The 12,070-nt window shown below is 39.8% G+C and overlaps 1 protein-coding gene and 1 pseudogene across 2 annotated transcripts in view; both read right to left on the bottom strand.

Annotated features, from left to right (window-relative positions):
- Positions 1 to 12,070, bottom strand: part of C8A (complement C8 alpha chain) — a 72,008-nt gene that overhangs the window by 49,742 nt on the left and 10,196 nt on the right. For both annotated transcript variants that reach the window (XM_053576180.1, XM_053576183.1), the window contains exon 2: positions 1,353 to 1,446. In XM_053576180.1, coding sequence (XP_053432155.1) covers positions 1,353 to 1,446 — 94 coding nt within the window. The remainder of the gene's footprint in view (positions 1 to 1,352; positions 1,447 to 12,070) is intronic.
- Positions 9,150 to 10,054, bottom strand: LOC128575002 (60S ribosomal protein L36-like; annotated as a pseudogene).

Below are 12,070 nucleotides of genomic sequence, written 5' to 3'. Positions count from 1 at the left end.
AAGGTTCTCTGTTCCACCTTCCTCATCCAGTTAAATTCCTATTTATCTCTCAAGAGTCATGGCCGACCTTCTCTGGAAAGCTTTCCCTAATTAACATATTCTGCAGGTTTGAGAGCATCCCTCTCTCCTAACACCTGTCACATGAGGCTGTTGTTAAGCATCCACTTACTTGCCTGTATCTCCCACCAGTCTGTGAGCAATTTGCCTATGGCGGTAGGGACCATGAAGGGTCCCTATCTTATTTATTGGCTTCATACACTTGTCACTTAACTCACAGTCAGGTTTACCAGAGGCAATTTTGAAAGACATTTGTAACTTTTCCCTTGAAATCCCTCTTCTGGAGACAGCATTCCTCCCTTTCCTTAACCTACAGAACTTAAGCATAAACACTCCACCTAAGGGTCCTCAAACTATGGCCCATAGGCCACATGCGGCGGTATGAATTGTATTTGTTCCCATTTTGTTTTTTACTTCAAAATAAGGTATGTGCAGCGTGCATAGGAATTTGTTCATAGTTTTCTTTTTTAAACTATAGTCCGGCCCTCCAACCGTCTGAGGGACAGTGAATTGGCCCCCTGTTTAAAAAGTTTGAGGACGCCTGACTCCACCCAACAGTACCGTGCTATCAGGCGAGAGTGAGGCAGAGACATGCCTGGTCGGGAAAGGGGCGAGTGCTGAGCGAAGGTAATTACAAAACAGTAATAAAACAGAGTAGAAGTCAGGTGGCATTTCATTATCACCAGGAGCCAGTGATTCTGAACCAAGTCAGAATTTTAATACTCTTGACTGCCAGCTCAGAGAGCTCTCAACATCCCCCTTCCCTTCAAATGCCAGGGGATTTGGGGATGGTTTTGGACTATCCAAACCCATTTAGAAGGGCAAGGGAGACAGACACGCCCTTGTTCCCTGGGTGTGTTGGCCCCTTCTGCTCCCGACAGTGGACTCCTCAGGTGGACCCTCTGTGGCATCTGGTTTAACCAGCCTTGCAGATCATCACTCAGCTTCCTGGCAACAGCTTGACATTTCATTACTAAGCCATCAGTCCCTCCGGATGACCCTGACCAGAGGGCAATAGATTGGCCAACACCCAGAGAGGCCATCGGGGATAAATGTGACCATGTCCAGATGACCACTTTTCTGCCTCTGATTCATAACTTGCATGTCCTTTGCAGCCTCACCCAGTAACGCTTTATAAACAAAAACTGAACTGCACCAGCCATGTGCTCCTGGCTTTCAAATACCTGCTTCTCCCCAGTCCCTTAGGTTTATAGCCCCAACTGCTTATCTCCATTTGAATGCCTGATACACAAATCAAATATGAAATGGCCCCAAACTGGTCGTAAATGCCTTACCTTTTTGTCCTGGCATGGAAAGCACTCTGTCCACTCAGACCAGTCGCTCAGCTGACAGGTGACTGCCGTAGGGGTAGCAGCCCGACTTACTCTCCTAAAGAGAGGAAAGATCCTGCATCAACTCTGAGACACAGAATTTAAGCAAAGAAGCAACTGTGCACATTTTCCTTCTAGGAAAATATGGTTTATAAGAAATGAGGAATGAACACTTACTGTGCTCCTACTAAATGCAGGGATGGTGTCAGAGGGTTTATATAAATTATCCCTTTAATATGTCTCAATCCCAGATGGATGAGTACTGTAGAAGGCTACCAAATTTTAGAAATTTTTGGAAAGCCAAAGTAGCAGATAGCTGTGGTTGAGACTTGTGGTGTCATCAGAGGGTTGAGCGAATCGTAACCACTTGCTAGCTTTGACCCATTGGTGAAAATGTTAAAAATGACATAGTTAACAGGTTATTGAAATATGATGAAATGCTTGTGTTTACTATAGGCTGGCTTTTATTATTACATGCTGAGACATTACGTGGGTTATCTCACTTAACTCCTGTAACAATCCTGAGAGATAAATAGTATTAGCCCTATTTTATATACAGTATAAGAAAGCTGAGATTCCTAAAAGCTAAGCAACCCCTAACGTCAGAGCCCAGGGGTGACAGAGGCCAAGTTCGAACTAGTTGGTTGGATGGGAAAGTGATGCTGCTTTTTTTTTTTTGATTGAATCATAACTGTATACATTGATATGATCAATGCTGCTTTTATTTTACAAATCTGCCAAAAGAAATGAGAGAATGTTTCCAAGGCCGTGATCCTTCCTTTATCCCATGTTGCTTCCTCAACAGGCTAAAACTCTCATTCAGGGTGAGAGTGGCAAGCCACGAGCTTGCCTGGGTGCAAACATTTGCCTCTCCCCATAGCATCATCACTGCTGCAGCTACTGCTGCTTTTCCAACTTCAATGTCAGGTGAGCCCACTGGGCAAAGTAGGAAAACTGCCCAGCACCACCAGAATTTCCATAGTCTCAGAGAGCCAGGCAGCCTCTGCTGTGAGGAATGACGTGATTATGTCACAAGTGCAGGGAAAAAGATACTTCCAATCTTATGCTAATTAGGTAATGAGCTGCTACTCTTGATAAATGATGATGCCAAGGTTGCAATCCTAGATAAGGAGCAGTGGAATAGTCAGGAAATTCCGGTTCTCAAACTTTTGGTTTCAGGACCCTTTTATACTTCAACTAATTATTGAGGACCCCTAAGAGCCTTAAGCGGGGCAGACCTATTGATACTTACAGAATTTAAAAAAAAAGAACTGGACATTTAAAAATGTTTATTAATTTATCTAAAATTACAATACCAATATCATTACATGTTACTCTAAATCTACATTTCTGCCAAAGTTTGACAAGTGGTGTTTCTTATGTTAGTTACAAAGTAGAATCTGAAAATATATCAGTGAATTTTTTATACTCTTGTTAGATTAAAGTCCATTGTTGTATAAACACTTTGAATGGATCTTATGCTCATGTACTGTTTTTATAACATTGGGTATTAGAAATTGGGAAAATAATAGTTCACTGAGTATATATGTCTTAGAAATATTGACACATTTTACTAGATAATATTAAAAAATCAAACTTGTTAATATCACCAGGGATCTTATTAAGCTCATAGCAGTGGAAATTTTCCAGAGTTTTAATTTTCTCATGAAAGCTCAAATTTTATCCTTGGTAATAAATAATGTGATTTGTTTTCCTTGAAGTAATAAGCTCTTTGCATTTTTAAGATAACGTATGCCAAATATCTAAGCCTGAATAACCATAGTTTGGCAGTTATTTCATCAGGTAAAAATGATGTTCCAAGGAAAAAGTGGACTTTGTGGATTGTTTGTGTCCCCCCAAAATTTATGTGTTGAAACCTAATCCCCAATGTGATGATATTAGGAAGCAGGAGATTTGGGCATGATTAGGTCATGAGGGTGGAGCCCTCTTGAATGAGATTAGTGCCCTTATTAAAGAGACCACAGAAAGCTCCCTCACCCCTTCTACCATGTGAGACTATGGGGAGAAGACAACCACCTACAAACCAGTAATCAGGCCATCCCCAGACACAGAATCTGACAGTGTCTTGACCTTGGACTTCCCAAACTCCAGGAATGTGAGAAATTAATGTTTTTTTGGTTAAGCCACCCAGTCCAGGGTCATTTGTTATAGCATCCCAAACCAAGACAAGTGGCTTCTGTGACTTACAACTCAAACAATTGCTTTTCCTCAAAATAACCATGATAGTGTGGGGAGAGTTCTTCATGTATTCTTCCCATTTTGTCACATAGTATTTAAATAATTTTAAGTAACATCCATTCAAGTTTTGAGGTTTAATTCAATAAAATTAATAATTCTGACTGCTTTAGTAATGACTTTCTTAAATAAAATAATTTTTTTTTTCTGTGTGTTTGGTGGCACTGCCTTGATTTCAGCCAAGGCCCCAGCAGCTACCTTTATCCACCTATGCTTTTGTACCAACACTGCAAACAGAAACACAGTGAAAAGAGCAAATAATGTCTTAGTATGATTTTAAAAATTGTTTTGAACTCACAGATGCCCTAAGAAGATCTTGGTGACTCTCTGGGGTCAGCAGACCACACTTTCAGAAACTCTAATCTATAAGATGATACTAGTATACAAGGTCTGACAACTAAGGTAGTGAACACAACCTTAGTTGCTGAATATAAGTAAGGTTACCTTCAAAGTACTCCCCTTGGGAAGCTATGCACCAATGCCAGTGCCTAGTGTGTCCTTCAGAGCACTTTTTCTAAGATGAGTTCCCAAACTTAATTGTCGGTTGTACAACAGCCCTGATGGCCATTTCAGGAGAAGAATTCCAAAAGTGCTTTAGGAGTGGACTAGGTACTGGTGTTGGTGCATAGCTTACAAAGGGGAGAACCTCAAAGGTGACCATAGTGCTATTAAGCAACTAGGGACATAGAACTTTTTCTACGATAAGTTTGCAAATTTAATTGTCCAACCTTGGACAGCAGTTGAAAGCTTTGAGCCCTGGCTCACAACCTTTCTCTCTACCTCATTCTGGGAGATGGATTATTCCTATAAATGAGCCATCCAACAGCCTGCCCTCTCAGTTACTTCTCACTAATCTTCTCTTCGATAACACCCTCTAGTTTATCTGCTCAAGGATTCCCTCTGCACCTATTCTTGGACTCCATTGGGACCTCTGTTATCTTGACATCTAAGCTTCCTTCCTATTAATAAGAACCTACCCTGTCTTTATTTTCCTATATAAGAAGTTTTATTCCATGATCTATTATTTTTAAATCTCACCTGTATCCTAAACGCCTAGACCCCGCTCTTGCCTGGATTCTACCTACCTGTGAAGTCCAGCTATCTTTCTTTCCACTTTTGTTTACTCCTACCCTGATTCCCCGAAAATAAGACATCCTCCGAAAATAAGACCTACTTACAGGAAAGATAAGACATCCCCTGAAAATAAGACCTAGCACATCTTTGGGAGCACACCTTAAAAGAAGACACTGTCTTATTTTCAGGGAAAAGGGTAGGTATCTTTCGGTCTCATCATAAACATCAATCAATCCCTTGGGGAAATATTAATTGGTGGGGCCACATCTACGGTGCATCTTAGAATGGGCACAGGCGATTGCACTAATGTACACAGATATGATTTAACAATAAATAAATAAATAAAATAAAATAAAAATATTTCCTGATGCCCAGACTGGCTAGATGTCTCCTGTTGTATGTTTTGGTCAGTTTCTGCACATCTTCTCAACACTTAATTATCACACTTGCAATATTTGTATACTTTATTTCTTCTCCACTCCAGTTTTACTGTGTACTGAACTGCCAGCACCTATCATGGGCCAGGCCCATGCTCAGTAGATGTACATGAAAGAGAAAAAGAAAAAGAAGGGAGGGAGGAAAGGAAGGAACAAAACCAATTTCTGGCAAATAGGCAGTGACACCTTGGAGAGATTTATTTGAACCAGTTAGAATCTTAATAAATAATCTCAGTATCTAGAAATTCAAATAGCTTGAGGATTGGGCCACATGTCATTTTCTTCAATAAACTGGCCTAAAAGTAAAAGTTTGAAGTGTGGGAACATGGAGGAAGAGGAAGGGCAAAGAGAAGGGATGGGGTGAAGGTTTGAGAACAGGAAAGGACTTTATATTAGTTTTCCATCTCACTATGGAATTGTCAAGACAATGTCATTGCAAGCCCACAGAGACTGCACTATGATGTCAGACTGGAGGGAAACAGTATTAATGGATGGAAGCAACAGCCTAGACAGAGTAGAACTGTGTTGCTGTAGTTTTAAAAGCTTTGTGGCATGCTGTCGAGACAGAAGCACACTCAGGAATGCTATTACTGAGGGCAGAGTGCAGAAACACACCAGGACCATTCATTAAGTCATCCCGGGGCTCCGGCCTTTTAGCCAATATCAATATGACCCATATTTTCTCTTATCATTCCAATGAATTTTTTAAATTTTTTTTATTATTAAATCATAGCTGTGTACATTAATGCAATCATGGGGCACCATACACTGATTTTATAGACCATTTGACATATTTTCTTTTTTTTCCTTTTTTTTTAAATTAAATCATAGCTGTGTACATTAATGTGATCATGGGGCACCGTGTACTGGTTTTATAGACCATTTGACATATTTTCATTACACTGGTTAACATAGCCTTCCTGGCATTTTCTTATTGTGTTAAGACATTTATATTCTACATTTAGTAAGTTTCACATGTACCTTTGTAAGATGCACCTTATGTGTGGTCCCACCATTTACCCTCCCTCTACCCATCCTCCCCCCTCCCTCTCCTCCCTCTCCCCCTTCCCCCTATTCTTAGGTTATAACTGGGTTATAGCTTTTATATGAAAACTATAAATTAGTTTCATAGTAGGGCTGAGTCATTGGATACTTTTTCTTCCATTCTTGAGATACTTTACTAAGAAGAATATGTTCCAGCTCCATCCATGTAAACATGAAAGATGTAAAGTCTCCATCTTTTTTAAGGCTGCATAATATTCCATGGTATACATATACCACAATTTAATCCATTCGGGGATCAATGGGCACTTGGGCTTCTTCCATGACTTAGCAATTATGAATTGGGCTGCAATAAACATTCTGGTACAAATATCTTTGTTATAATGTGATTTTTGGTCTTCTGGGTATACACCTAGAAGAGGAATTGTAGGATCGAATGGCAGGTCTATTTTTAGATCTGTAAGTATTCTCCAAACATCTTTCCAAAAGGAACGTATTAGTTTGCATTCCCACCAGCAGTGTAGAAGCGTTCCCCTTTCTCCATATCCACGCCAACATCTCTGGTCTTGGGATTTTGTGATGTGGGCTAATCTTACTGGAGTTAGATGATACCTCAAAGTAGTTTTGATTTGCATTTCTCTGATGATGAAGACCATTTTTTGATGATTATAAAAGTGATATATTCTTATTAAAGAAAACATGAGAAAGATTATAAAAGAAAAAATGCCCTAAATCCTACTAACATTAATATTTTGTTATGTTTCTTTCCACTCTTTTTTTATTTTTCAGCTTTTGGCTGGGACCAGGCTTGAACCCGCCACCTCTGGTATATTGGGCCAGTGCCCTACTCCTTTGAGCCACAGGCACTGCCCTCTACTCTTTGTTTTCAAAACATAGTTGAAGTCATACTGACTATTGTATTTTATAGCCCGGTTTACCACTTAATAGTAGAGCTGAAACATAAACTATTTATGGTGGCTCCCCTAAGACATTATTCCACTCCCCTAAGACAGAACAATTAGTGATTTTGAACTGGTGTGCCACGGCACAGTGGTGTGCTGTGAGAGGATCTTAGATGTGTCATGAAATTTTTTAAAGAGCATTAAATAATTTTTGAAGAAAGTTCAACACACAGTAAGCATATTCTTTTCTCTTTACTCTTTTTAAAAATCAGCATAATTTAAGTATGCCACGGAAGTTTAACTATAGATTCAAGTGTTCAGTGAGCTAAAAAAAAGGTTGAAAAACACAGAATTAGACTATTGAGGGTGGCGCCTGTGGCTCAAAGGAGTAGGGAGCCAGCCCCATATACTGGAGGTGGTGGGTTCAAACCCAGCCCCAGCCAAAAACTGCAAAAAAAAAAAATAAGAATTAGACTATTGAGCCCCCTGTTGGTCTGTATTCTAAGTTATTTACTGAAATGCATCCTAGAGAATTGAATGACTGAGTTGAAGGGATTTTAAAGCTTGTGACACATATCGCCAAATGACTTTCCAAAAGAACTGTATCAATTTTTTTTTTTTTGAGATAGAGTCTTACTATGTCGTCGTTGGTAGAGTGCTGTGGAGTCACAGCTCACAGCAACCTCAAACTCTTGGGCTTAAGTGATTCTCTTGTCTCAGCCTCCCAAGTAGCTGGGACTACAGGCACCCACCACAATACCCAGCTATTTTTGTTATTGTTGTTGTTGTTGTTGTTGTTGTTGTTGTAATTGTCATTGTTGTTTGGCAGGGCCTGGCCAGGTTCAAACCCAGCAGCCTCAGTGAATATGGCTGGCACCCTAACCATTGATTAATTAAGGAACCGTTAATAATTCTGTGACCTAGTAAATCTTGGCAAATATTTTCAAAGCATCTCCCAGCTGCTGAAAATCTACTCAATCAGTAAGACATTTACTAGGGAGCACAGGAATTCAGGAGTTTTTATTCTAGTCTTTAATTTGCCCCTAATTTGCTGTGCCACTGTGAACAAGCAAGTTACTTTAACTATACAACTTTGAATTTTTCACCTGTAGAACGAGCATATAGTCAATATAGTGCTATTGTGGAGTTTCTCCCACCCTATGCAGAACTAGTTCTGAGAAATGCACCAGGGCTGGGGAAGGAAGAGAGGGAAAGTTCCACAGTCAAATACTTTTGTTTTTTTTGTTTGTTTGTTTTTTTGTATGTTATTGTTTTCATGTGAGTACTTTTTTTTTATTTATTTTTATTAAATCATAGCTGTGTACATTAGTATGATCATGGGGCACCATACACTTGGTTCATAGATCGTTTGACACATTTTCATCACACTAGTTAACATAGCTTTCGTAGCATTTTCTTAGTTATTTTGCTAAGACCTTTACATTCCACATTTACTAGGATTCACACACAAGGGTATATATGTCAAATACTTTTGAAGGAACTGCATTCAATATATCGTTCTTGGAGATTTAAAATGCCCAATAATATATTAAGAATTTCTCTGAGAATTTTTGCATTTTAATTTGCTCAAACCAGTATTTCCTGAATTTCTTTATGGAGACACAGGTCGTTTCTTTTTTTCACGCAACATCTCTTTGTGAGACTATGCAACACATCAAAGAAACACGGATGTAACTGAACAAGGCTTAGAGTCCATCAAATCTGCATTTGAATCCAGTTTCTGTCACTCACTGAACTTCAATTTGCCTATAGTTGAAAAACAGGAAAAATGAGACTACTCTGAAAATGGAATGAGATCACGTCAAGTCCAAGTACAAGCCTGGAGTACATGTTAGTGACTTCCCTCCAACCTTCTCCAGCACATCCATGTACATCAAGCCTCTCCACCTTCATTAAAGATGTACTGATTGTGCTCTGTCTAGGCCAGGGCCTAGTGAGATGCTTACCAACCGCCTTTTAAAATAGACTGGCATATTGCTCACAGGGCCTGCATAGAGTTGAATAAACAACCTGCAAGTCAAGGGCTTGACCCCAGAATGTGGCCACTTTAGCAATTTAGGAAAAAAAAAATAGCTACCAACCTTAGGCCAGAAGGTCAGAAAACTTAACTCTGATCATTGCCAGGGAGGTCATCCTAATAGACAGACTTAGCTTATATTCAAATCTGATTGCCACTAATCACATCTTCTTGAGCCAGTTCTATTCAGTTACCTGGAAATTATATCACTAAATGGAGTGATATGATGCTAATGCCTCCTAAATGGAGGTATTGTAAATTTGATGTTGGAAGTTGCTAGTCTTTAGTAACCTCCACATTGCTAAATCCCATGAAAAATGTTCTGGTTTTGCCTAGAGAGTTCTGTGCTGTGTTTGGGATATGGTTTGTTTGTCCCCACTGAAACTCATGTTGAACTTTGTCCCCATGGGGACATTGAACACTGTCCCCATGGGACAGTGTTGAGCCTAGTGGGAGGTGTTTGGGTCATGGGGCCGATCCCTCATGAAAGGCTTGGTGTTGTTCTCAGAGTTGTGAATGAGTCTAGTTCTTCTGGCTAGAAGGATTAGTTTTCTTGGGAATGGACTAGTTTCCATGCAAGTGAGTTGTTCTTTTTTTTTTTTTTTTTTAATTGTGCACAGAGGGGCAGAGCATTCAGTCCTTCTTTCCTCATGGCGGCCAGGACATTGCTCAGTTCCTCTCGTTTCCTCTTAGCATGAATGTGTGTCCCCAGTCTTTTCTTGATGAACTTGAGGGCTCGTTTGTCCTTGGAGACCTTGAGCAACTCCATGGCAAGCAGCTCCTGTAGGGCAAAGCCACACACCTCTAGGATCATGTCCACACTAAAGTTGTGCGTTTGGTGAGGTGCCCGTGGTGGTGGCTGTGCCTCAGTTTGCTCATGATCTTGGTCACCTCGTGGCCCTTGTTCCCACCTATGGCCATGGAGTAGCACAGAGCCATGGCTGTGGACAGCAGCTGGAATCTCTGATGGCTGCTGTGGCAGAAGGAAGTGAGTTGTTCTAAAGCAAAGTTTCTCCATGTGTTTGGTCTCTCTGTGAACGTATCCACTTCCTTTTCGACCTTCTCTGACAAGTTTTGACACAGCACAATAGTCCTCATCAGGAAATTCCCTAATTTATTTTTTTTTATTTCAGTAGATTTAGGGGGTGCAAGTGATTTTTTGTTACATGGCTGAGTTGGTGGTGAAACCTGTGCTTTTAGTGGCCCATCCCTCAAATAGTGTACGTTTTACATAATAGGTAACTTTTCATCTCTCACCCCTTTCCACCTTTCCCATTCTGAGTGTCCAAAATCCATGAAGTTACTCTGTATGCATACACAAAGCTTTGCTCCCACATATAAGTGAGAACATGTGTATTTGGTTTTCATTCCTGAGTTACTTCTCCTAGAACAATAGCCTCTTTTGAATTGGTGCAAAAGACATTATTTCATTCTTTTTTATGGCCAAGTAGAATCCATGGTGTATATGTGGTGTGTATGTGCGTGTGTAGGGTTATAATAGTCAACTATTTTAGTGCCTTGAGGAGGTAAAATTCATGTTGTTTACTTCATGTAGCATCTGTGCTAATGCCTCCTAAAATAGACTATTTTAATAGATGACTATTTAAAATTGCATGCAAACTATATGGCCACCCTGTATACACACACACATACACTCTACATTTTTTTTACCCACTCATTGGTTGATGGGCACATACAAACTTATAAATGCAGGTATCTTTTTGATGTTATAACTTCTTTTCCTTTGGGTAGACACCCACTAGTGGGATTACTAGACTAAATGTTAGATGTACTTTTATTTCTTTAATAAATCTCCATACTGTTTTCCATAGAGGTTATACTAATTTACATTCCTGTCAACAGTGTGTAAGCATTAATTTGTTTTCCTTACACAATTTAAACTATATAAAATGATCACATAAACTTCTCACCTAGAAAAAACACTCCATGAGAGCTGAGAGCAGGGACTTTGCTTTTCTTATTCTCTGTTATCTCCCTGGGGCCTATAACAGTGCCTGACATATAGTAGCAGGCACTTAACTCAGTAAGAGTGGATATGTTGATACGTCCTCACTTGATGCTATACAGAGGCTGATGTCATGCTTTCTGAACGCCCGCAGAACCATGAGCCAAATAAACTTCTCTTCTTTGCAAACTATCCAGCCTCAGGTATTCTCTTATAGCAACAAAAGATAGACAAAGACACCCTCTGTTAACTACTTTTTCCTTCATGAAAATGTACCTCTTTTGGATTTCTTCAGCATACTTCCTTGCTCTTTTCCTAACTCTGGCCAGTTCTCTTTGACTTCTCTTCTAAAAGATGAAATTCTGCAGATTACAATCTTGTCTTTCTTCATTTCTCCTTTTGCTCTTCTTACCCTTGAAGAGGTAAGATTCATGTCCTTGACTCCATGTAGCGTCGGTGCTAATGCCTCATAAATTCAGACCTTTAACCTAGGCCTCTCCTCTGCAATCCTGTTATTTATCCAGAAGCCTCATTTTATAGCTCTACCAGTTGCCTTTTGGACATGGAAAACTTAATGGCTCCACATCTAAACTCCTAATTTTTTCCTTTAACCAGCTCATATCTTTGCTATGAGTTCCTGTGTCTAGACCTTTCACTTCACCTTTCTCCAATTCATTATTTCATAGCAATCAGGATGAAATTTTAAAATGAGAAATCAGATAATATCCCTCCTTTATAAGACTCTCCAATAACTTTTGTTCTTCTGTGTGTATGCTTACTACACAAAGTCTAAAATCCAAATACCTCATCATGGTGCCCAAGGCCCTTTGGGATCTGGCCTCTATCCTTCTATTTGATGTCCTGTCACAGCAAAATTCCGTACTTTCACAATACTCCCATCCTCATGTCATCCTGAACATGTCATCCCAAATATGACATCCCAAACATGTCATCCTAAACTCATCATCCTAAACACAACATCCTGAGCACATCATCCTGAACATGAA

Source organism: Nycticebus coucang, chromosome 22 (assembly GCF_027406575.1).
Source record: "Nycticebus coucang isolate mNycCou1 chromosome 22, mNycCou1.pri, whole genome shotgun sequence".
NCBI classification, from domain to species: Eukaryota; Metazoa; Chordata; class Mammalia; order Primates; family Lorisidae; genus Nycticebus; species Nycticebus coucang.
The sequence above is the reverse complement of the archived record's forward strand: the minus strand, read 5'-3'. Positions and strand labels throughout refer to the sequence as shown.